General features: G+C 42.2%; 1 protein-coding gene across 16 annotated transcripts in view; it reads left to right on the top strand.

Annotated features, from left to right (window-relative positions):
* Window positions 1-27,140, top strand: part of FGGY (FGGY carbohydrate kinase domain containing) — a 486,984-nt gene that overhangs the window by 46,389 nt on the left and 413,455 nt on the right. For 15 of the 16 annotated variants that reach the window (XM_081486697.1, XM_081486688.1, XM_081486693.1 and 12 more), the window contains one exon: window positions 218-369. The exons of the other annotated variant lie outside the window; for it this stretch is intronic. In XM_081486697.1, the coding sequence (XP_081342823.1) occupies window positions 218-369 (152 nt within the window). The remainder of the gene's footprint in view (window positions 1-217; window positions 370-27,140) is intronic. 16 annotated transcript variants of the gene reach the window in all.

Genomic DNA, 27,140 nt, shown 5'->3' with positions numbered 1-27,140 from the left:
GTAGACATTTAACCTTGGAACTATATTCAAAGAGTACATCTCTTGAAGGGAGACCTGAGGTTTGGGTGGGAGGTACTAGTCAGTGATGGTGGTGTTCCCTGTTGTGTGAAATTATAGAAGTAATTGTGAAGATTTCTGCCTTGGGGATCCATAAACACCCCCTTGAATTAGAATGACAAGGATGTACCTGTGTCCTCCCTTGCCTTGTTTCTGCTAGGGGATTCCCGTCGAAACATCATCATGTGGCTGGATCACCGGGCTGTCAGTCAGGTCCACCGGATCAATGAGACCAAGCACAGCGTCCTGCAGTACGTCGGGGGCATAATGTCTGTGGAGATGCAGGCCCCGAAGCTTCTGTGGCTAAAAGAGGTGAGTGCACAGGCTTGGGGAGAGATTGCTCGTAATAGCAGAGGATTCCTTCCAGTGAATCTATCCGTACCAGGCACTCTGCTCAAGTCTGCTATGTTGGATTTTTCTAGCAACTCTCAGAAGGTTGATCCCATTTTACTGACTCAGTTGCAGTTAAGTCATCTGCTTAATTCATGCAAGGCACTGTGATAAGTATTTGACAGAGATTATCTCTTTGAATCCTAACAGCAACCCTATAAAGTAGTTTTTTTTTTCTTTTTTGTGTGTGTTTTGAAAAACTAAAGCTAATAGAGATGCATCAACTCACCCTAAGCGACTCAGAATCTTAGCAGCAACCCTATAGTTTTCTTTTTTTTATGTGTTTTGTAAAAGCTAAAACTAATAGAGGTTTGTCAGCTCACCCTAAGTGATGCAGGAAGCATGCAACAGAGCCAGAATCTGAACCTAAAACTGCCTCTGAAATTGATTTTTCGTAATATCCACTGCTCTACTGCAGTTCACAGAGGTTAATTACCATTCCAGTTAGAAAGTGGCAGAGCTGGGATTCAAGTCCTGATCTTCTAACTGGAACATTCTCTGCATACTTTTAGCCCCCAATGATTAATGTGCGACCTTGGTGGCATTTTATGGAATGCCTTTCTCATCTCACCTAAACTTGAGTTTCCATGTCCTTGTGTGGTAAGGTGATCTCTGGACAAAGCACTTGCAGGTGCTTCCCATTTCCAGATGTTAGGATCATTTATGAAGTGCGGAGAATGGTGATGTCAACTTAATGGTTCCTGGTAGATATGGATGCATGAGAAAGTTCAGGTCCTCTGGGAACTGTAAGGACTTGAAAACCCCTAGGTGGTCTGGTGAGAAGAGAATTCATCTAAGGGTAAGACCTGCAGTGATTCATTTACTGGCTGTGGTGGGCTGATTCTTCAATTACTCAAATGTGGGGTTGGGGTTGGGGGAGTTTCAGGGTGCTGAGAAAGTGTCCTTGGATTGCCACCATGGGACAGAGAGAGATGAGCAAAAAGGATATTGATAATTAAGGCAGGCTTGGGTTGTTACTTGTTTAGTATATTGAGCTATTTTGTAAGTTTTAGTTTGCAGAAAGATGTCTGTATTTGCTAGGAGTTTGAAAATACAATGTTTTAGGAGTTGGGGTTTCAGGATCCTAATTCTGACTCTACTAGTATCACACTGTATGACGTTGAGCAAAGCATTTCTCATCCCAGGCTTCACTTTTTCCGTCTAGAAAGTGAGTGAGTTGAATTGGGTCACTTTGAAAACTGGATACAAAAATATCCTGAAATACAAATTAGATTACTGAACTGCCCTGCGCTGCCCCCACACTCTATTCTGTGTTTGATAGGCTTTAATTGATTTCATTCTAGCAACCTCTGCCTGCTTGATGGCATGAGAAACTGAGGCTGAGAGAGAGGGTTATATGACTTTCCCAAGCAGATGATAGAGCCAGAATATAAACCGGTGTCTGCTGGTCTCTAAATCCCAGCTCATTCCATTTGTCATGCGGTGCTGAAACCCTCTTTAAAGCTTGCCTGTCCAGGAAGTACCAGTAACAGGGGTGGTGGTGGTCTTTAAGCCAGCCTAAACATGGTACAAAAGAACAAATGGGTTGGCTATGTCACCCTTCTTGGCCATAGGTGAGGAAGAGCTATTCTAAATTAGGTGAGGAGAATGGGACAGGTGGTCACTGGTGCAATATACTAGCACCTTCCTGAGCACCTGCTTTGTAGCCAGCTTAGTGCTTTGTATCCCAGGAGATCTTAATATACATCCAATTATAAGCTTGTCCGGATATTTACCTATGTGCTTGAGATCAAAGTAAACTAAATAAAGCCCACAGAAAATAATTAATATCTAGATTGCCTGGCTGTGATTATGACCTAAGCCTGACCATCCATCCATCCATTCATTTAGTTGATTCCATTTCAGAATTTTCTGAGTAAGGCTCTAAACTGTGCCTCACTGTGTGTTCAACTACCTGAACACTGAGCTCCAAACCTGTGTTTCAGATTTTTTAAATTGATTTTTATTTTTTGGTAAGCATACCCAGGAACCCTTGCTGAGAATTCCTTTGGTTTTACTGTGTTTGCAAATTCAAAGTCAAAACAACTTATAAAATCAATTTTCACATCTTCTCCTTCAAGTGTGCCAGTATGGCTTATAGCTTCTCAAACTTTAATGTGTAAATGAATCACCTGGAGGTCTTGCTGAACTGTGGATTCTGACTTAGTAACCCTGAGATGGGACCTGAGAATTTGGGTTTCTAACAAGCTCCCAGGTGGTGCTGATGTTGCTGCCTGCAGATTCACAAAACCACTAAAGGTTTTGTTCTAAAGGCTTTTCTACCCTTATATCCTGAAAAGCATCTGTGCATGGATAAGTGGGAAGCAGTTCCTTCTTTTTAGTGGGGAACTGAGACATGGGGAAGTACTGCTTCCCAGGTGGCGCTAGTGGTAAAGAACCCTCCTGCCAATGCAAGAGATGTAGGAGACACAAGTTTGATCCCTGGGTCTGGAAGATCCCTTGGAGGAGGGAATGGTAACTCACTCCACTATTCTTGCCTGGAGAAATACCGTGGACAGAGGAGTCTGATGGGCTACAGTTCATAGGATTGTGAAGAGTTGTACATAACTGAAGTGACTTAGCATACACCCGTGCACATAGCTTCACTAACTGTTCAACAGCACATTCAACATCAGAACATGAGACTGTGCCAAGTTCACAGGGTTACTAGGTGTTTACTCTTCATTCATTCCTTAATTTGTCAAATCTTACTTGTGGTCCTGCCATCAACTGGCAGTATGGTAGGCACTGAGCGCATGGGTACAAGGAGGACTCAGCCTTACCCTCGAGGGGCACAGTCCACTGGGAACAGTGGTGGGGAAGCATAAGAAGGATAAAAACATGGACCCAGAGCCAGCAGAAGACGCGCTGAGCACTGTGATACAGGAATATGAAAAGTGCTTTTGGGGAAAATAATTTGCTTCCTGGACAAGTTACTTGAGATGAGCCTCAAGATATGACTGGAGGTTTTGCCTAGTAGAGAAGAAAGGAAGGATATTCTAGAGAGACTGTTTTTTGTTATTGTAAGGTACATAGGCCCCAGGACAGGAGCCTGGGATGCTTCCCTGAGAGTAGTAGGAAATGAGACCAGGTAAGTAGCCTGGGCTTGATTTATTAAGGGCCTGTTTGGTGAGAGAGACTAGGGATGGTTGTTAGCCAAGGGAGGAAATATCCTAGCTACCTTGGGCAGGGTGAAGAGATTGGATTAGGAGTAAGAAAATGTGTGTGTGGTAGGGAGTAAGAACCAGTTTTCTTTTTTTTTTTTATTTTAAATTTATTTATTTGTTGCCCATGCCATATAGTTTGTGGGAATCTTAGTTCTTTACAGAGATTGAATCCAGGCCCCTGCAGTGAATGTGCCAAGTCCTAACCACTGGACCACCAGGGAATTCCCCAAGAATTGGTTTTCTTATTTTTCTGGTTATAGCACTTTGTTGGCCTTGCTTTGCTCTTAGGATAAGCTCCAAAATTTGTAATCTGGCTCAGAAGATGGTATAGGATATCGTTTTCACCTCCCCCCACTGCTTACTGTGTGTGCCTCACTTTGTTGACTCTGGTCCATCCATGGGATCCACTCAGGGTGCCCCAGTCACTCCAGGTCTTTGCCGTCTCAGAGTCTTGACTACGGGTTGGCCAACTATGGCCATGGGCCTAATCTGGCCTGCTGCCTGCTTTTGGATGTCCTGGGAGCTGAGAATGGCTTTTACCTTTTCAAATGTTAAAAAAGAATTTAAAGAAGAGTCATGTTTTGTGACTGGTGAAAATGAGATGAAATTAAGACTGTGGTGGCTGTGAAGTTTTACTGGCAGCCAGCCACATTATTTGTTTATGTACTGTCTGAGGTACTTTTGCACTTCAGTAGTAGATCTGAGTGTTTGAGATGGAGATTGCATTGCCTGCAAAGCTGAAAATGTTTACTCTCTGGATCGTTATAGAAAATGTTTGCTGATCCCTGGTCTTAAATGATGCTGTGCCTCTGATTGAATATTCTTCCCTCTACTCACCATTGATTCTAACTCAGCATGTAGATGTCAGTTTTACTGTCACATATTTAAAGAAGGCTTTTCTGACCCTCAAGTATATCAGAGGTCTTTTGTCATTTTACTCTTTTTTAAAACATTTATTTATTTTTGGCTGAGCTGGATCTTGGTTGCTTCGTGCAGGCTTTCTCTAGTTACAATATTCGGGTTTCTCATTGCCTCTTCTATTGTTGTGGAGCATGGGCTCTAGAGCACGTGGACTTCAGTAGCTCTGGTGCATGGGCTTAGCTGCCTCGAGGCATGTGGGATCTTCCCAGACTGAGGTTCAAACCCATGTCTCCTGCATTGGCAGGTGGATTCTTAACCACTGGACCACCAGGGAAGCCCTGTCATTTTACTCTTAATTTTATTTCATTGTATTTTTCATAAATTGTAATGACATGTCCATTTGTATAATTATTTGTATAAAGCTCACCCCTTCCAACCATTGTAGTCCACAGGAAGATGGAGGTGATGTCCATTTTGTTCCTTGCTGTGTCCCTATCCCTAATCGAATGCCTGGCACATAATGGGTACTCAATAAATATTTTTTGAATGACTTGAGTGGGACAATAAGGAGCTCTTATAGTTCTCCAGGTGAGAAGTGATGAGACCTGAATTAGGCACTGTGGGATGGAGAGGAGACAGGTTCCCAAAATTGTTAGGGATTAATGTCAGCAGGACATTGAGGCTGATTGGCCACGAGGGGTGAGCTAGGTGGAGGAGTCAGGGTTGACCACTCATTTCAGTATTGCTGTCATTCATGCGCTCCTTGTGCTTAGCCTGGAATCGAATGTCAGAGGCAGTTGGATAGAATTTGGAGTTCAGACTTCCCAGAAGACAGAAGTGATGTACTAGGACCACCATGGCTCATGGGCAAAGCCACTTGGGTCCTAGTTCTGCAATATAGAATTTTAATCGTGTCTTTTTCATTTAAGGTTTATGTGTTTTAGGTTGACGTATGTCTCCTTAATAAGAATTGTCAGATAAAAGGAAAAATGCCATTTGAATTTTTCATAACCCCCAGCAGTCTGGCTTCTCCATTTGGTCTCAATGATTCTGACTCTCATCTTAATGAAGACCAAATGTAAATTAAGTTCTCTCAGGCTGGAACAGCTGGAGTCTCCTATCTTTATAAACATGAAACATTGTAGGGTAATGAGGTGCAGGCTGAGGAAGGTCAAGCAAGTTAACGGGCTGATGCAGATCCTGACAGCTCAGTGTTAATAGAAGATAATTAACTGGCTTGTAGAGGATGCATGGAGATATTCCAACCCTTCTTTTAACTCATTTCCTCTTTTTACCATTGTCAGCAGAGCAGAAAGCTAATCGTTTTATAGTTTGCAATTTTCATTGTTCATTCCAAAAATCTGGAAGCAACTGGCTAGAATGTCAGAGAATTTTGTTGGTGGGTTTAGAACACGTATCTGTCCCTTTCATTTTCCTAGTCCATACCCTTCTGCTTCTGTCCTCTTGGTAATGTATTGGGGAAATGAGTAAGTGATGCTCTGATCGGTTCTAATGTGCTTTTTCCTGTGTATGTAGGTTCTTGGGAGCAACCAGGGAGTTTGGATGCCCAGAGAGGTGGTTTGATAACTTCCTGCTAGCTGTGCAAGGTGTCATTTGAATGCTTTGCAGTAGGAACTATTAAAAAGATAACTCTGTTAGACTTTAGGAAAGCCTGATCGTTGTCTCCTCTGTACAGTGAGAGGCTCACACAATAAGTGCCTCGACCAGCCTTATTCTTCTATTCCTCTTGATTGTATAGAAGATCTATTTTCTTTTCTTCAGGTTTCTTGTCTTGAAACTTTATGAAAGATAAACAGTGTCAGTTTCTTTCTTTAAAATGCAGCATTTCTGTTTTGATGGCAATATAGTGGAAACTAGAGTCTTTCTCTATTAGTTACTATGGCTTTAAATTCATGCATAGGTCTTGATACTATTTACCTACATTCATCAGGTCTTTGCAGTAGAGCTAATATGAGACAGGAACTTCGGGAGGTAGAACACAGTTCTGTAACAACAACAAGTACTAGATTTGAAGGCAAATGACGCTTGCATTTAAATCCTTCTCCACCATTTACCAGTTTTGCATGACCTTTGACTAAATCAATGTCTGATTTTCAGCATGCGTAGCTGTCAAATGACTAATGACAATAATATCAGTCTTGTGGCTGCTGCTAAGTCACTTCAGTCGTGTCCGACTCTGTGCGACCCCACAGACGGCAGCCCACCAGGCTCCCCCGTCCCTGGGATTCTTCATGCAAGAACACTGGAGTGGGTTGCCATTTCCTTCTCCAATGCATGAAAGTGAAAAGTGAAAGTGAAGTTGCTCAGTCGTGTCCGACCCTTAGCGAACCCATGGACTGCAGCCTACCAGGCTCCTTTGTCCATACGATTTTCCAGGCAAGAGTACTGGAGTGGGTTGCCATTTCCTTCTCTGCAGTCTTGTGGAATTAATTGTAATTTAGTCAGATATTTGTAAAATATCTTATACAGTAGATATTCAAGTAGTAGTTTAATTCTCACTTCCACTGTATTTTAAAATGTTTGTCTCTACTGATGGATATGTCAGTAACATTCTATAGCCAATTGAGAGAATGTTAAACACTAGAATATCTTATTTCAAATTGCTGAGTGTAATGAGTTGCATGTTTTTCCTGTTTGAATAATAGCTAAAGAAAGCATCTGAAAAGGACCACAAAATTGTCAGACACAGTCATAGAAAATAGTAGAAGAATATAAAACATGTTTTCAGAGTCATTCATTTATCTGAATCCTCCGTATCCTATGTATGATACCTGTACCAGGAGACAGCCAGCTTTGAACTGCAAAGCAGAGTGACTCACTATATATCTTGTACTTGTTTCCCCTAAAATTCACCAATGCTTACAGCCCCAGAATTATTTTATTCCACAGTGATTATTTAATTTTTATACTCTCTTGTGGTTAGATTTATCATTTTTTATAAATGAGAAACATGCGTGCATGCTCAGTCGCTTCAGTTGTATCTGACTCTCTGTGACTTTATGGAATGTAGCCTGCCCGGCTCTTCTGACCATGAGATTCTCCAGGCAAGAATACTGGAGTGGGTTGCCATGCCCTCCCCTAGGGAAACTTCTTGACCCAGGGATCAAACTTGCATCTCTTGAGTCTCCTAGCACTACAAGCAGATTCTTTACTGCTGAGCCACTGGGAAAGCCCATAAATGAGGAAACTGAGGCCCCCAAAAAAGGTTAAATGTCTTACTCCTAGCCTCATATCATGTAAGTATATGTACATCAAAAACCATACAAACAGTTCCATCCCCTATTCCCTTCCTATGGGGGCCTGCCTTCACAAAAAAAGTGATCTCTGCCTTCACTAAATTATAGCCTTTTTGAACTAAGCAATAAGAACAGAATAAGGAAATAGATGTGGTGTTGGAGAAGACTTTTGAGAGTCCCTTGGACTGCAAGGAGATCAAACCAGTCAATCCTAAAGGAAATCAATCCTTAATATTCTTTGGAAAGACTGATACTGAAGCTCCAATACTTTGGCCACCTGATGTGAAGAGCCGACTCATTAGAAAAGACCCTGATGCTGGGAAAGATTGAAGGCAGGAGAAGGGGATGACAGAGGATGAGATGGTTGGATGGCATCATCGACTCTATGGACAGGAGTTTGAGCAAGCTCTGAGAAATGGTGAAGGACAGAGAAGCCTTGCGTGTTGCAGTCCAAGGAGTCTCAAAGATTCGTACACAACTAAGCAACTGAACAACAGCAACAGCAGAGGAAATAGATGAAATCAGTAGCTAAAATGTACATAGTGCTTATTATATACCCAGCACTTGTCTAAGCATTTCATCCCAGTTAAACTTATCTAATCTTCACAACCACCCTAGGAAGTAAGTCTCATTTTTTACAGGTGATGAAACAGCCTCAGAAATGTTAAATAACTTGCCTGAAGTTATTCTGCTAATAAATAGCAAGGTTGGGGTTTGAACCTTGGCATTTCAGACCCACAGAATGGGCTTATCATCATTTCACTCTGCTGCTTCTTCAAATGTTTGCCTTCCAGGGTTTGGATAAACTAGTTCAGGAAAGAAACTTGGATGTGACAACTTCAGGAGAATCTGAGGCTGGGAACAATGGGTACTGGGATCTTTTTTTTTTTTATTTACAAAGTATTGGTTGAGTGTCCCCTGTGTGATGGGTATTGGGGATGCCAAGGTGAGCAAGATAGATGAGTGCCCTGCGTAGGCTTCTGGGAACTTAGATTCTAGTGTAGAGAGACAGAAAATAGACACAGAGACAAATATATATATGCAAAGTGATTTTGTTTCCCGGAAAATGCTATGAGGGAGAAACTCAGATGAACAGATTTGGCATGGCTGGCTGTGTTCTCTTGGGAGGTTTTGGTTGACAAGAAGGATGAGATTTTCAGGAAGCAGGAGCAGCAGATTCAGTGAGGGGAGAAAAGCACCTATGAGATCCGCCTAGGTCAGCAGGGCCAGGGGCAGGGTATGAGCGAGGCAGACAGGGCCAGGAGGTGGGTGAAAGAAGTGACCAAGGGCCAGACCCTACACAGCCTTGAGGTCATTGGCAGGAATTTGGATTTTATTCTAAGAGCAGTGGGAAATGGTTGATGGATTTTAAACATGGGTGTGACATGATCTATTTTACGACTTTGGAAAAAAAATACTTCTGGCACATATACTGGGTAGATAATAAATATTTGTATAGCAACAACAAAGTTTACACTGCAATGTTAAAGGGAAAAATTATGAGGCTCTACAGTCTTACAAATGCATTTGTTTTAAGAAATTTACAGTATAGGAAAAAATGGCTGCATATATTATACAAAACACAATAATGAGATACTATCCATGGTTGGAATAGTTTGCTACTGTTACAGTACAGTGCTCAGGCTTTTATTACTTCTTAGTACTTTTCCATTAAAAAATAATCTTATAGTCCAAGGTATCCTTTCTGGTAGACAACACTTCATTATTTAGCATGGGATTTTTTTTTTCCCTCCCTGGAATTATTTCCTTAAACCACCTGTACTATATGAAGGGATTTACATGCAGTATTTCATCTAAGCCCCTTTGTGACATGTATTATTATTCCATTATACAGTTGAGGGAAACAAGACCCGGAGGCTTGAGTAGTTTCTTTAAAGCTACACAACAAGTAACTGGTAGAGCCAGGATTCTCACCAGGTCCAGCCCACCTCAAGCCCTGGGCTCTATCCACTGACCTGCACTGCTCTGTGACTCATTTCTGCCCATGTGCAGGGTTATAGGCTAGCAGCCCACAAACTGAATCTGGTCCCCAGATGGGTTTTGTTGGACCCACCCTGTATTCGAAAAAAAAATTCCTTTTTGAATTAGTGTCCAACATTTAAAAAAAAAAAAAGAAATTTCACATAAAAATCCAGATTTCTCTGTTTCTCTCAAAAAAATAATAAAAGGACTTGGCAGTCCTGGGTTCACATTCCCATGTGGGAGGAACTGGCCAGAGCTTCGCTGGGGCTGCCCCTCAAGAAGGGGCGAGTGTCCTACATTTTACAGCGTTCCCCACCCAGCCTGCTTCACCATTTCCTCTTCCAGCAACTACCCCTCTGGGCACTTGGAGCTGAGACCCAGGCTGCGAGAATTTGTTCAAGGACTCCATCACTACTTTTTCTATATCAGAATACTTAGAGAAATGGAAAGTCTTGCCAGATGGTGCGTTTCTTGATCAGTGGATCTAAGGATACCATACCCATGTTCTCATACACCTCTGTATCTTTGCTGAGGTCTTCCTTCTGCCTGGCAAACTTACAATGATTTCTTTTCACTTGGGGAAATTTACACCAATTCTTCAAGCTCCAAGAAGCCTTCCTTGACTTTCACCATGGAGTGTTGATTAGGGTCCGACCCTCTGCCCCCTCTACGGCATCTTCCTCTTACCCGTACCCTGGAATTTATTAAACTATTATTACACCTCATTTATCTCCATGTCTGTGATGTCTGGGGCATTGCTTTGCTTTGTATAACACTGATAACTCAGTAACTATTTTAATGGATGGATGGGTGAACTTACTAAACCATTTGTCATGCCGTTTTTTGGTTGCTGGGTGTGTCTGTTCAGATAGTTCTGTTCCAAAGTAAAGATCCACTGCATGTCGAGCATATGTTACTTTTCTCTTCCCTATTGTGGAAAAGGAAGTTTGGAGTATTACTGCTCCTTTCCACCCCAGAGCCACCTCTTGGCTGCAGCCTGTCACCTCAAGTCACTGCATATTTTGTGTGAAGTGAAGCCTCCAGGTAGAGGCAGTAACTCCTCTGGGCTTCTCTCCTTGTCTTTGTACTCTGAGGGGACTAACCCCTTTGTGTTTCTTCTTTCATCCTCAAGAAAATCCAAGACACATCATCTGAATCAAACAAGCTCTTTTTTAGAGTGTTTATACTAGGGCCATATTACGTTTGGAACAGATTTCCCCCAGCCTTTGAGCACGGCCGACCGTGTTGTCAGCTGGTGTTAGGGCATCTGTTGTGGATTTTCTCTCCAGGGTGGTCTTCCCATAAACTGGGCTTGTAACTGAAATATATGGAGTGTTGAGGCTGATGGCCTGTCTTCATTTACCTGGACAGTGAATCTTTTCCTTATCCCTGTATTTGCATATTTGATTTATGCCAGCTATGTGCTGTATTCTTTTAGTTTTATAGTCCAACAAAGTGATTTTAAAAAGCAGACCAAAATTTTTTAAAAAAGAAGGACTAGGCCTGATACCTAATAACATTTAATAAATGTCAGCTATTGTTATCATACTATATTTTGTATTTTACTTTACAGCTTCTATGGCTTGAACCTATGTTTTCTTTATTTGATTGATGACATGGCCCTGTGAGTTAAATATTGAACGTTTGCTGCATTTTATAGATAAACACAATAACCCTCAAGTAGATGCAGTGCCTTGTCCACAGGTATCAGGATTGAGTCTTCACGAAGGTGCTTCTGGCCCTAAATCCTGTCTTGTTATTTTGTTTGTTTGTCATCTGTTGCATCATGTTCCTTTCTCATTTAGGTTGGTGGTTTCTGAGCTCCATAAAAGTAGGTACCAAATCTCTTTCCATACCTGACTCTTTCCTCCCCTTACCCAAACATGGTGCTTGGCATTGAAAACATACTCAACAAATATTTTCCAAACGATTCCTCATTTTCTGGTCTAAGGCAGACTTACGGCTGTAATAAATAGCAAAGCCCCTGTCCTCAGCTTCCTTGCTGCCAGCCGTCCTGACAACTGTGTAGGGACGTCAGCTACTTCTAGGAATTTACAGAGAAGCGAGAGAACAATTGCTATGTTCCACTGGCCTTATGCCTACATGGTATGATTTTCGATGTAACACAGAGAGAACAAAATTCTTTTCTCACCGGATTAAAATGGAGGTCACATCTATTGGAGGAAAGAACTGTCTTTAGAAAATACACTAAAAAAGACAGTGCATTTAATGCTTGTTGTGATATATAGGAACTCATTAGCATGGTCAGCTTCATTGAGGTGAACTGTTCCCTTGGAAATTGGAGGCCCAGGATAGGTGGATGTTAATTAGGGAAAGGGAGGAGGCAGGCCAGAAGTCAGGAAAGATTTAACTCAGAGCATTCATCTGACGTAGTAAGTCTCATTTCTCTGAATATACAGGTTGGTTTTATTTTCTTTTGTTGTTGTTCTGTTGTTGTCTTCAAAATGAGAATAACTGTTCTGCTATTGTAGGACTATATTCATTTAATCAGTGAAACAAGCATCCATCTAGTAACTACTGTGAGAAAGGCACTGTGCCTGGGGATGGGGAGGCAGAGTGGAAGCCAAGAGCATCCTTTATCTTAAGGGGCTCTCAAGTCTAGGATCAAGTGTAACAGGCTATGAAAGCCATTTTTCCCCAACGCTTTATTGTCAAAATTGTCAAACGTACAGAGATGTAGAAACAATTTTATAATGAACACATAGAACCTTCACCTGGATTCTATCATTAATATTGTACTGTACTTGGCTTGTCATGTGTATGTCCATTTATCTGTCCTTCTGTCCATCCAATCAGTCCATCTTAAGTTTTTGGAATAGGTTGAGTCACTGTTGGGCTTCCCAGATGGTGCTAGTGGTAAAGAACCTGCCTGCCAATGCAGGAGACACAAGAGGCACTGGTTCGATCCCTGAGTCGAGACGATCTGCTAGAGGAGGTCATGGCAACCCACTCCAGTATTCTTGCCAGGAGAATCCCGTGGACAGAGGAGCCTGGTGGTCTACAGTCCATAGGGCTGCAAAGAGTCAGACATGACTGAAGCAACTTAGCATGCACGCACAAGACATTATTACACTTGTGAAAGCATTTTGAAATATTAAAACCCTTTACTTTTTTGAGATGCTTATCAATATTATTCAAGATATTGACCATGTTTGATTGCTAACCATGAACATTATTGACATCTGCACTAGAATTTATTGAATATTCTACCATGTGCTCTTAAGTCTTCTGTCTCAATTAATTCATCTGAAAATCCTGTGAATAGATGTTATCACTTACTTTGAAGATAAAGAAGCTGAGGATGGAGAGTTAGATGGATTACCACTTCCTAACTCTATGACTTCTGGCAGTGCTGGAATGCAAAAACCTGAGTTTTCTAACTCTAGAAAATGGATTTAAGAAGAAGTAAAGGTTTATCTGGTCAACTCCAGCCTCTATCAGGCAATGCCCCCACATGTCTATGGATGAGATACCTAGGTAAAGAGAGCTAGTTCTCTTAGTTTAAGTTTCAAATCCCAGATAGCATTTTGTCTAACTCAAATTTTTAAGATAAATATGGATTCTAGAATAAAAAAGTTCTCCTGATTTAGACATACGATTGAAGAATCATGCTTGAAACTAGGTGAAATCTGAGGTTTCCTCTACTACACAACCTCTAACCCATTCCTCTTTTTTTCTCTGTGGTCCAGCACATGAAGTTACCTCCCAAAGGTCTGGCCTCTTCCTTCTCTTTGCATTCACCTGAAATATTTGCAGTTGGAAAAAATGAATAAATGACTCAACTACTTCCTTAGCTGTTCTGAACCTAAGGGTCCTGGCGATACTTCTGTAGCTAAGACCTCACTAGAGGCCAGTCACTATGCATGAAGCTGTGGCCACTTTGCTGGTTGAATGATAAAGGGATTCCAAGATCCCCAGGAAAGCCCATGTCTCTGAATTTTTCCTGTTTGGAGAGGCTGGAGATTAGGTGAAACTTGGGCATGACCTCGGTAATAAAAGAAAGTCTGATCTCAGCTCTACAGCCTCATCAGTACTCCTACCCACACCCTCTCAAAAAGCAGCTTTAGTCTGGCTTCCAGGCTCTGTCATCTCAACAGTCAGTGTCCTCTGCCTCAAAAACACAAGACTAGGGAGTGTTCAGAGGGAAATAGAAGCTGCCCGGGTCGTGGCTGCCCTGTTTGGTCTCTGTCTCTCATTCGATCTTTGCTTAAGGATCTGAATAGTGGCACAGATCGATGTTCTTCTCCCCGTAATGTTGTATGTGTAGAGTATTGGAGCTTGCCCAAGAAAAGCAAAGTGAACTACCCGGACATGAGATCTTTTTACCAATCAATTATTCATAGTATTATTAATAATAAGGATTTCATCTTCTCTATTAGTATTATTCACCACTGATGAGCGAAAATGACCAGTCATGGACTAGCAGCAGTCAGGGTCTGGCATTTGGGAACAGCTGTTTCTCTATGACCCCTGAAGTTCCCTTTCTGCTGGTGTTCTGTGAGCCTAAGATAGATAGGGAGAGAATCGGGACCGGAGTGAAGCCTACTGCAATTGTCTTGGCGTGAGGCCATGTGGTCTGGCTTTGGCCAGGGCTCAGAGACCAGCCCATGGACCTGAGAAAGGGAGTGAATCACTGTGCAAGTATTTATTGAGCACCTCCCATGTCCTGGGAGGCAGCAACCGGGGCAGCAAAGAAGAAATACTAGGTTTGGAGTTCAAGTGGCTGGGGTTTCACTTACTCTCTGCATGATCTTGGGAAATTCATTTCTCTTATGGGCCTTAGTTTCCTGTCCGTAAAAGTTATTGACACCAGTATTTTGTATCAGAAGGTATTTGGTAAGTTGTAGAGTTCTGGTGTTAGTAATGTATTTTCTGATGATGATTAGAACAGAAAAAGTTGATTTTGGGGGGAAAAAAGAGGTTAATGAAGTCTATTTTCTATATGTTTATCTCTAAATGCAGTTAAGAAAGCTAAGCATGAAAGTAAAAATCCACATTTTCTTGAGGTAAGCACTGTTTTTTTTTTTCTTTAAACTATGCTTAATCTTGATGGATAGCTTGGGGAATGGGTGGTGTCATTTGTGTTTGAGCAAATGAGGACAGGCTGAGTGTGAGTTTTAGAGCAGGGCATCTAAATCAAGGCTAACTCAATCCTCTACCCTTCCCACAACAGCTTACAGTCCCAGGGAGAGAGAAAATCCATCCTCAGGTGCCCCAAGCAACTGCTCCCAGAGCAGTTTCACTTGCACCATTAATGCGTAGCTTTAAGGTACTGTCTTCAGCAAGCAACATTCTTAGGGCTATGGCTATAAGAGCGGGCGCCTGCTAGCATGGTGCCCATTGCTTCCTTCCAGAGTTGACCAGGGACATGCATTCATTCAGCAAATATTTATGGAAAATGTATTTTATTCCAGGTACTTGGTTAAATGCAGTAAACTAGAGTCCCTGTCCTTAAGCAGTTCATATTCTAGTAGAGGAACAGAAACAAAGGCACAGCACTCCGTAAGCAGGATGGAAATACACCCATGTTAGGGGAGAGGAGTCGGGAGGAGATGACGTGTAGGCTGGGAGTTGATGGAAGCAGGCCCTCACAGGGTGGGTGACTAGTGCAGGGAGAGGTCTGGCTGTCCAAGGAAAGCAGGCCTCCTTGGGGCTGCAGTGGGAGCATGGTGGGAGCCTAGAACGTGAGAAAGCAGTTCTGTGAGTCAGTCTAAAAGCACCTTTTGAGGCCCTTTTGCGAATTCACTACTATTCATCATGGGAATTTCCTTTGTAAGCATTATGGAATGGAGCCCTAGACCCAGTCAGAGAAAAGTCAGAACTTTCTGTCCTACCTGTTCTGACCATCCCACCGCGGGGCCTGGACCAATGGCCACAGGCTTGACGTGCTCCTGTGGCTGCAGTGTCCTCCCTGGTCCCAAGGAGAACCCTGCTCATTTCAGTCCTCTCAGGACCAGGCGAGACAGTGTCCCAGAGCACAAGGCAGGGAGTGAGCCCCTGTCCTCTGGGAGGGTGGGATGGAACACCGGGCGGGGGCTGCTCCACCTCGTCGGTGGGCCTGTGACTCAGAGGCGGTGACATCAGCCATGACTTCATTCCCTGGGAGGAGAGGCGGCTGCAGACCACGCACGGGGCTCCGGCTTCTGCCCTTCCTTCTCCACCTCTGTCTCGTCCTGGGGACATTGTCGTGGTCCTGCTCTTGTTTTCCGCACATCTTTCACTTTGCTGCCTTTCTGTCCTTCTCATTTTATTCGCTTGTCATGTTAAACCTATTCTTTCCCTTCACCTTAACTTCCCCTTCTCTCTCTCTCCTCTGTCTTTTGCTTTTGTCTTTGTTTTCTTCTCTCCTCTCCTACTTTTCTTTGTTTCACTTTCCTTCTCACTCATCTTCTTTGCTCTTTTGCCTTCCTCTTCCTTTTTCTTCCTTTTCCTCTGCTCTTTCTCTTCCTTCTGTGTCAGAAATATATAAGGAAGCTGGTCCTCCTACCTCTCCCCCTCTGCAGATTTCCCTCCATGTTGTTGCTTTCGTCCCCTTCCTAAAACTGGATCCACAAATCACCTCCTCCTCAGGACTCAAGGTGGCCCCCATTGTCTTCTGACTTGAGCATCTAATATGGATTTCCTTCTTCCTCCGCTTTGACGCATGTCTCTCAGGCTGACCTTCCCAGCATTCCTCTCCTATGACCACAGATAGTACTGCTGCTTCTTCCTGCACTTTGCTCAAGCCATCACCCCAGCTGGACTGTTCTCCATCCCATCTTCCTTAGTCTTTGCCTTCTCTCCACACTGAGGTCAGATTCTCCCTCCCAAGTAATACCACCCCTCTGCTGCCTACCCACAGCAGTGCCTTGCTTTCATGACCATGCAGCATCCCCAGTTTACAAATCAGATATTTTCAAACTTGAATTATTTTTTGCTACTTATCCATCCCTGCTGAGTGTTTCCTATGCAGACTCTTTGCTCCACCTAGCCAATAAACAACCTGAGAATTAGGACCATTATATTCCTGCCTTTCATCTATGGTTACCTTCATGTGTAGTACACACCCAGCCACAAACTAGGACTGATGGACAAACTGTTGCATGGTCAATAAGTTATTTCATTTAAGAAATCATTATTTCATGTTATCTCAGGGGCACAGGTGAGTAAATTAGGATCTCTTCTTAAAAGGACCTAAGAGTCTAGTAAGAGAGACGGATTGGTCCCATATAAGTTGAGAAAAGTAAGGATTGTGAGGGAAACTGACATTTACTTGTAATTGTGCCAGGATGAACATTGTGACAATTCAATTCATTGAATTGAATCCTACTAACAATGCGAGCTAAACATTGCTGTAAGTGAACAAAGGGAGACACAGAGATATTAGGTGACTACTGTTCAGAAGTGATGTAATTACCAAGTAGGAGAACCTAGCTTTTTAAAATTCTTTTTATTATTTTAAAATTTTATTTTATTAAAGTATAACTGATTAACAATGTTGTGTTAATTTCTGCTCTACAGCAAAGTGATTCAGTTATATATATGTGTGTCTATATGTATACACATATATAAATATTCTTTTAATCTTCTTTTTCATTATGCTTTATCACTTCAGTTCAGTAGCTCAGTCGTGTCCAACTCTTTGCGACCCCATGAATCCCAGCACACCAGGACTCCCTGTCCATCACCAACTCCCGGAGTCTGCCCAAACTCATGTCCATCAAGTTAGAGATGCCATCCAGCCATCTCATCCTCTGTCATCCCCTTCTCCTCCTGCCCACAATCCTTCCCAGCATCAGGGCCTTTTCCGATGAGTGAACTCTTCGCATGAGGTGGCCAAAGTATTGGAGTTTCAGCTTCAACAACAGTCCTTCCAATGAACACCCAGGACTGATCTCCTTTAGAATGGATTGATCGGATCTCCTTGCAGTCCAAGGGACTCTCAAGAGTCTTCTCCAACACCACAGTTCAAAAGCATCAATTCTTCGGTGCTCAGCTTTCTTCACAGTCCAACTGTTACATCCATACACAACTACTGGAAAAACCATATCTTTGACTCGACGGACCTTTGTTGGCAAAGTGCTGTCTCTGCTTTTTATATGCTATCTAGGTTGGTCATAACTTTCCTTCCAAGGAGTAAGCGTCTTTTAATTTCATGGCTGCAGTCACCATCTGCAGTGACTTTGGAGCCCAAAAAAATAAAGTCTGACACTGTTTCCACTGTTTCTCCATCTATTTCCCATGAAGTGATGGGACCAGATGCCATGATCTTAGTTTTCTGAATGTTGAGCTTTAAGCCAACTTTTTCACTCTCCTCTTTCACTTTCATCAAGAGGCTCTTTAATTCCTCTTCACTTTCTGCCATAAGGGTGGTGTCATCTGCATATCTGAGGTTATTGATATTTCTCCAGGAAATCTTGAATTCAGCTTGTGCTTCATCCAGCCCAGCATTTCTCATGATGTACTCTGTATATAAGTTAAATAAGCAGGGTGACAGTATACAGCCTTGACGTGCTCCTATTCCTATTTGGAACCAGTCTGTTGTTTCATGCCCAGTCCTAACTATTGCTTCCTGACATGCATACAGATTTCTCAAGAGACAGGTCAGGTGGGCTGGTATTCCCGTCTCTTTCAGAATCTTCCACAGTTTATTATGATCCACACAGTCAAAGGCTTTGGCATAGTCAATAAAGCAGAAATAGATGTCTTTCTGGAACTCTCTTGCTTTTCTGATGATCCAGCAGACGTTGACAATTTGATCTCTGGTTCTTCTGCCTTTTCTAAAACCAGCTTGAATATCTGGAAGTTCATGGTTCACGTATTGCTAAAGCCTGGCTTGGAGAATTTTGAGCATTACTTTACTAGTGTGTGAGATGAGTGCAATTGTGCAGTAGTAGTTTGAGCATTCTTTGGGATTGGAATGAAAACTGACCTTTTCCAGTCCTGTGGCCACTGCTGAGTTTTCCAAATTTGCTGGCATATTGAGTGCAGCACTTTCAAAGCATCATCTTTCAGGATTTGAAATAGCTCAACTGGAATTCCATCACCTCCACTAGCTTTGTTCATAGTGATGCTTTCTAAGGCCCACTTGACTTCACATTCCAGGATGTCTGGCTCTAGGTGAGTGATCATACCATTGTGATTATCTGGGTCATGAAGATCTTTTCTGTACAGTCCTTTTGTGTATTCTTGCCACCTCTTCTTAATATCTTCTGCTTCTGTTAGGTCCATACCATTTCTGTCCTTTATTGAGCCCATCTTTGCATGAAATATTCCCTTGGTATCTTTAATTTTCCTGACGAGATCTCTAGTCTTTCCCATTCTGTTGTTTTCCTCTATTTCTTTACATTGATTGCTGAGGAAGGCTTTCTTATCTCTCCTTGCTATTCTTTGGAATTCTGCATTCAAATGGGAATAACTTTCCTTTTCTCCTTTGCTTTTTGCTTCTCTTCTTTTCACAGCTATTTGTAAGGCCTCCTCGGACAGCCATTTTGCTTTTTTTCATTTCTTTTCCATGGGGATGGTCTTGATTGCTGTCTTCTGTACAGTGTCACGAACCTCCATCCATAGTTCATCAGGCACTCTGTCTATGAGATCTAGTCCCTTAAATCTATTTCTCACATCTACTGTATAGTCATAAGGGATTTGATTTAGGTCATACCTGAATGGTCTAGTGGTTTTCCCTACTTTCTTCAATTTAAGTCTGAATTTGGCAATAAGCAGTTCATGATCTGAGCCACAGTCAGCTCCCAGTCTTGTTTTTGCTGACTGTCTAGAGCTTCTCCATCTTTGGCTGCAAAGAATATAATCAATCTGATTTTGGTGTTGACCATCTGGTGATGTCCATGTGTAGAGTCTTCTCTTGTGTTGTTGGAAGAGGGTGTTTGCTATGTCCGGTGCATTCTCATGGCAAAACTCTATTAGCCTTTGCCCTGCTTCATTCTGTACACCAAGGCCAAATTTGCCTGTTACTCCAAATTTGCTTGTTTCTTGACTTCATTCTTTCTCATTCCAGTCCCCTATAATGGAAAGGACATCTTTTTTGGGTGTTAGTTCTTAAAGGTCTTGTAGGTCTTTATAAAACCGTTCAACTTCAGCTTCTTCAGCATTACTGGTTGGGGCATAGACTTGGATTACCGTGATATTGAATGGTTTGCCTGGGAAATGAACAGAGATCATTCTGTCATTTTTGAGATATCACGGGATATCAAATACAGTTCTCTCTGCTATACCACAGGACCTTGTTGTTTTTCCATTCTATGTGTAACATTTTGCCTCTGCTAATCCCAAGCTCAGTTTATCTTTCCCACCTTTTTTCCCCCTTGGCAACGAAAAATCTGTTCTCTATGTCTAAGTTAGTTTCTGTTCTGTAGATAAGTTCATTTGTGTCACATTTTTGATCCTACATATGTGATACCATCTATTTGTCTTTCTTTGTCCAACTTCACTTAGTATAATAATCTCTAGTTACATCCATGTTGCTGCAAATGGCATTATTTTTTTTATTACTGAGTAGTATTGCATTGTATATATGTACCACATCTTCTTTATTCATCTGTGAATGGACATTTACATTGTTTCCATGTCTTGGCTATTGTAAACAGTGCTACAATGAACATTGGGGTGCATGCATCTTTTGAATTATAGTTTTGTCACTATATGCCCAGCAGTGGGATTGCTGGATCATATGGTAACTCTGGTTTTAGCTTTTTTTAGGAACCTCCATACTGTTTTCCATAGTGTCTGTACCAATTTACATTCCTACCAACAGTGTAGGAGGGTTCCCTTGGGAGAAACAAGGTTTAAACTAAAGTGTGTCAGTCTCCAAAGCTCATTGTCCTTCCTGAAAATGGAAATGTGGTGGAACAGACATTCTAACTAATACAGAAATCACTTAAGAAGTGGTCACTGTGTGCCAGATGTTGTTCTGGACACTTGACATATACTTGCTCATTGTTGTCTCAATAGCTGTGTGGTAAAGGTGGTAGTGTTGCCCTCTGTGATCACCATAGACAGAGAAATTGAAGTGAAGGTTAGTTAAGTAGCTTTCCCAAGGCCACACGGCTATGATGTATTAGATCTGGGATTTTTACTGTCGCGGTCTGTCTGTGAAGAAGAGGAAGCAGTGGAGAGTGCAAAGGAACCTCGGTGCAGAGTAGAACATTGTGTTACTAGAGCAACCATTGCATCAGTCAGTTTGAGGAATCAGGGACAGGGTGGGGAGGGGTGGTGTTGAAAGGCAAATGTGTTGAGAGATGAGGCTAAAGGGAAGCCTGGGGTCAGGTCACAAAATCCTTATGGTGTTCAGTGCCCTCTGTAAGGACTCTTTACAGAAGATGCAGAAGTGTTCCTTAGAAAGGATGTTTTCTGTGATGTTGGGCAGTTTTGCACCATCATAAGCAAGAGTTTATGAAGTTCTGATCTTCTGCTACTTGAGTAGTGAAGGGATTTCTCAGTTGTGGACCTTGTCCACACACACATATATATGTGTGTGTATATATGATGTACATATACATATGTATGTATATGATATGCACCATATCTTCTTTATCCATTTATCTGTCAGTGGAAGTTCAGGTTGTTTCCATATATACACACATACACACACACACACACACACACACACACACACACACACACATCCAGAAAAGTCCCCCAGGAAGGGCCAAATGGAACCGTGAAGTACACCCATCCTTTATGTGTTGGTATAAGTAACGTTTGGGTTGAAGGCAACTGGAGAAAAGAAGGAAGGCCGTCCCTGCGAGCCAGCCTGGACCTGCCACCAGCTTGTCCTCAGATGTCCCAGAGCACGCGACGTCTGATGGAGCACTTTTCCCACTTCAGCCCCTTCTCCAGTGTGCTTGGCAGACCTTCAGGATAGTGCTGCAGTGACCCAGGAGTCCAAGCCAGGAAGTGAATGAATCCATTTTCCAATTAAAATGAACCTTCTCCAAAGGACCTGCTCACCCTGAGAAGAGAAATTTATCTTCCTGGCAGTCTGGCTTGGCTAGGATATGTCTGTGCCCCTAAGACAGACAGTGAAAAGCCATTAACTTGAATGAGAAAAGAGAAACTAGGACAGTCCTTATTCACAACCTCATTCATTTATCCATTCATTTCTTATTTCCATTTCCATAAACTCCTATTTAGGTTGCACATCTATGCTCATTCATTTATTTGTTCATTCATTCAGCTAATGTTATTCATCATCTATACATAAGAGAGAATGCAAGGTCCTAGCAGCAGAGAGACTGAACAAAAACACAGTCCACGGCTCTTAAGAGTTTTCAGTGTAGCTAGGGAGACAGATGCGTGAACAGACAATGGAAAGTATCATGGTGGGGCTAGTCACCGAGTGTTATGGAGGAGCACAGCAGCACCCCACTTGGTGTGGGGGAGTCACAGAAGATGCCGTGGAGTGCATGAGTCCTAAATGATGGTCACAGGTTGGCCGGGTGAGAGAGGAAGGGCATCCAGATAAGCAACATGTGGATAAAGACATAGTGATAATGGTGAGAAAAAGGACAGGTTAGTGCAGTATCTCAGAGATGGAGAATATCAGAGAGGAAGCTGCCAAGTAAGACATGGTTTACTTGTAATAAATTTACACGTAAATAAATATAATCATTTTTTTTAAAGAAGACAATGTCTTTTTTTGTTTGCTTTTATATGGACCATTTTTAAAGTCTTCATTGAATTTGTTACTATATTGCTTCTGTTTTGCGTTTTGGTTTTTTGACCACAAGTCATGTGTGATCTTAGCTACTCATCAGGGATCAAACCTGCATCCCCCACACTGTAAGGTGAGTCTTAACCACTGGACCTCCAGGAAAATCCCTAGTCTTTAACTCCAAAGGTGGTAGAAAACTTTGAAAGCTCTCTGTGGGTGGTGCTGTGTCTGCTGTTTGCTCTCATTTCCCTAGCACTGAGCACAGAACCTGACATGCAGAGGATACCAAATGAAGAATGAATGAATGAATGAATGATTTATATAGTCAAATATACATTTTATGTAGGCCATTGTATTCTAATTGGCTGTGTAGAGGGTGGGAATTGAAGGGGATTCAAGTTTGAAAGAGGCCATATCAGCTAGAGAGATAACAGACCACCTCAGCACTAAATAGAGTAAAAATGCAACTATTTATTTATCTTATAATTACACCGATTACTGATTTGGGATGGGCTAAGGGAAATGGGCCAAAGAATGCTCAAACTACCGCACAATTGCACTCATCTCACATGCTAGCAAAGGAATGCTCAAAATTCTCCAAGCCAGGCTTCAGCAATACGTGAACCGTGAACTTCCAGATGTTCAAGCTGGTTTTAGAAAAGGCAGAGGAACCAGAGATCAAATTGCCAATATCCGCTGGATCATCGAAAAAGCAAGAGAGTTCCAGAAAAACATCTATTTCTGCTTTATTGACTATGCCAAAGCCTTTGACTGTGTGGATCACAATAAACTGTGGAAAATTCTGAAAGAGATGTGAATACCAGACCATCTGACCTGTCTCTTGAGAAACCTGTATGCAGGTCAGGAAGCAACAGTTAGAACTGGACATGGAACAACAGACTGGTTCCAAATAGGAAAAGGAGTACGTCAAGGCTGTATATTGTCACCCTGCTTATTTAACTTCTATGCAGAGTACATCATGAGAAACGCTGGGCTGGAAGAAACACAAGCTGGAATCAAGATTGCCGGGAGAAATATCAATAACCTCAGATATGCGGATGACACCACCCTTATGGCAGAAAGTGAAGAAGAACTAAAGAGCCTCTTGATGAAGGTGAAGGAGGAGAGTGAAAAAGTTGGCTTAAAGCTCAACGTTCAGAAAACTAAGATCATGGCATCTGGTCCCATCACTCCATGGGAAATAGATGGGGAAACAGTGGAAACAGTGTCAGACTTTACTTTTTTGGGCTCCAAAATCACTGCTGATGGTGATTGCAGCCATGAAATTAAAAGACGCTTACTCCTTGGAAGGAAGGTTATGGCCAACCTAGATAGCATGTTTAAAAGCAGAGACATTACTTTGCCAACAAAAGTCCGTCTAGTCAAGGCTATGGTTTTTCCAGTGGTCATGTATGGGTGTGAGAGTTGGACGGTGAAGAAAGCTGAGCGCCGCAGAATTGATGCTTTTGAACTGTGGTGTTGGAGAAGACTCTTGAGAGTCCCTTGGACTGCAAGGAGATCCAATCAATCCATCCTAAAAGAGATCAATCCTGGGTGTTCACTGGAAAGTTTGATGTTGAAGCTGAAGCTCCAATACTTTGGCCACCTCATGCGAAGGGTTGACTCATTGGAAAAGACCCTAATGCTGGGTAGGATTTGGGGCGGGAGGAGAAGGGGACGACAGAGGATGAGATGGTTGGATGGCATCACCAACTCGATGAACATGGGTTTGGGTGGACTCCGGGAGTTGGTGATGGACAGGGAGGCCTGGCATGCTGCAGTTCTTTGGGTCGCAGAGAGTCGGACACGACTGAGCGACTGAACTGAACTGAAGGGAAATGGATTTTCTGGTCTCTGCTGAATGTGTTCAAGAGTCCTTGGAGGGCTGCTGGCTTTTCTGATCTGGGTTCTGCTCATCTCTCTTGACGGAGAAGGCAATGGCATCCCACTCCAGTACTCTTGCCTGGAAAATCCCATGGACGGAGGAGCCTGGTAGGCTACAGTCCATGGGGTCTTGAAGAGTTGGACATGGCTGTGCGACTTCACTTTCACTTTTCACTTTCATGCATTGGAGAAGGAAATGGCAACCCACTTCAGTGTTCTTGCCTGGAGAATCCCAGGGACAGAGGAGCCTGGTGGACTGCCATCTGTGGGGTCGCACAGAGTCGGACACAACTGAAGTGACTTAGCAGCAGCAGCAGCATCTCTCATGAAAGCATGGAGCCTTAGCCGAGATTGTTTGTTTTTGCTCCAAGGATCCTCTCATCCTCCAGGTTTCTGTGTTTCCTCATACTGCAGCTCTACACTCAAAGGAGAAAAAAAGCAAGGTCTCTGAGACCTCTATTCAGGAGTATCACAGTGGTGCTTCTGCTTCATTGCATTGGTTAAACCAGGTGCTATGCCCAGCCCCAGTTCATGTGGTGGAGAAACAGGTTCACCTTCTTTTTTTTTTTTTTATTAGATGAAGTATAGGTGATTTACCGTGTTGTGTTCTGCTGTACAGCAAAGTGATTCGTTTATACATACATGTAATTTTTTTGTATTTTTCCCATTATGGTGCATCATAGGATATTGAATATAGTTCTCTGTGCTATACACAGTAGGACCTTGTTGTTTACCTATTCTATATATAATAGTTTGCATCTGCTTACTGAAACCTTCCAATCCATCCCTTCCCCAGCTCCCTCCCCCTTGGCAACCACAAGTCTGTTACTTATGTCCATGAGTCTGTTTCTGTTTTGTAGGTAAGTTCATTTGTCTCATATTTTAGATTCCATATATAGGTGATATCATGTTTGTCTTTCTCCTTCTGACTTAGTATGATCACCTGTGGTTGTATCCCTGTTGCTGTAAATGGCATTAATTTGTTCTTTTTATGGCTGAGTAATATTCCATTGTATATATGTACCACATCTTCTTTATCCATTCATCTGTTGATGAGTATTTAGGTTGTTCCCATGTCTTGGCTATTGTGAATAATGCTGCTGTGAACATTGGGGAGAATGTATCTTTTTGAAGTGTAGTTTTCTCTGGATATATGTCCAGGAGTGGGATTGCTGGATTCTATGTTAATTCTAGTTTTACTTTTTTGAGGAACCTCCATACTGTTTTCCATAGTGTCTGCACCAACTTACATTTCTATATTGATTCTTTTTCTTTGGAGAGCTCTGACTAATACAGGGGGATGAAGAGGTGGGAACTGCTTCATGGATTAATTGGGAATTTAAACTAGAAGGATGATTGGATATAAGCAGTGAGAGAGAAGGAGAAGATGACTTATTGGGTAACTAGTCCACTGAGGAGGAGGAAAACATTTGGGGACAATAATGGATTCTGTTATGGACCTGTCAAGTTAGAGGTGCAGTGGGCCAGTTTGAGATCATGCATGTTATTTGACTTGTAGTTGGTTGGAACCTTGGAAATAATTAAACTTGTTCAGGGAGCACATAAACAATGAGAAGAGCATTTAGATGAGACAAGAACGTCAGCATTTTAAGGGAAACTAAAGAAAAGGAGCTCAGGAAGGAGATAGAAAAGCAATGATGAGAAGGGCATGAAGGAGTCCAGGAGAATGAAGTGGTAAGCAAGACCCCACTCAACCTCTACTTGTCCAAATCTTCCACTTTATGTCATGTCTGTTCCAAGACCTTACCCAGTCCAAAACCCTGTCTTCTGTTAGGATCCTCCCCTCCAGCGACAGTACCACCTACTTGAAACTGTGGTATCTAGGTCACCATAGCATCTTTCTCCTTTCCCCTTCTTCATTTTATGGTGCTGTAGGGGAGGCAGACCCCTGACTAGCATGAGGCCAGGCATTAGGGATCTGTCAATACATTTTAGTCTGTCTTTCCACTTACGTGTTGTGTGACCTTGGGACAGTTGTGATCCCTTTCTGAATTTTACTTTGTCAACCTGCAAGGTGAGGTTTATAATTTCTTGCCTTCCCCTTATTCTTTGCCTTAAAGAATTAGGCAGATCAGATGAGATCATGCATGTCAAAGTGTTTTAAAACTCATGAAGCTCTGCAGCAGTAATTAGAGTAAGATCTATTGACTTATTAGGCACTCAATGTTATTTCACTTAACCCTCACAACGTCCTTTGAGGTCAGTGCTAGTCATGTGGCATTAGAGGAAACTGAGGCTTAGAGAAATTAATTTGCCTAAAGCTACACAGTTGGGAAGTGGCAAGGACAGTAATCAAACTCAGGTCTGCCTGACTCCAAAGTTCTTACAGCCCACATATCAAAGCCTCGTTTTCCTAATGCTTGTAGTGGTATCACATTCCTGGACAAAGTCAACCTTGCAGAATATGATCAGTTTTCATGCAAATGATAACATTTTTATGATGAGGGAATCATTTCTAGTGTGGATTATAAGTTCACCTTTCTGTATAATAGAGCTTCAGGGAAGGTGTGGGGAGAGGATGCATGTATATATCTAATTCTTGAAGATTAATTGAAATCTTCCAATGGAATTATTTCATTTTATAAATAAATTCTGTGAAGGTACAGTAAAACAAATCCTTCTATAAAGGGAGTAATCTACCTTGTCAGTTTATTTTTGAGGAAGATTCACTTTTATTTGTTAATTAATTTTTATTGGAATATAGTTGCTTTACAGTATCATGCTCGTTTCTATTGAACAGCAAAGTGAATCTGCTATACATATGCACATATCCCCTCTTTTTTGGATTTCCTTCCCATTTAGGTCATCACAGAGCACTGAGTAGAGTTCTTTGAGCTATATAGTAGGTTC

Source organism: Giraffa tippelskirchi, chromosome 5, assembly GCF_054371585.1.
Source record: "Giraffa tippelskirchi isolate mGirTip1 chromosome 5, T2T-mGirTip1v1.2.pri, whole genome shotgun sequence".
In the NCBI taxonomy this organism is placed as follows: domain Eukaryota; kingdom Metazoa; phylum Chordata; class Mammalia; order Artiodactyla; family Giraffidae; genus Giraffa; species Giraffa tippelskirchi.
The sequence above is the reverse complement of the archived record's forward strand: the minus strand, read 5'-3'. Positions and strand labels throughout refer to the sequence as shown.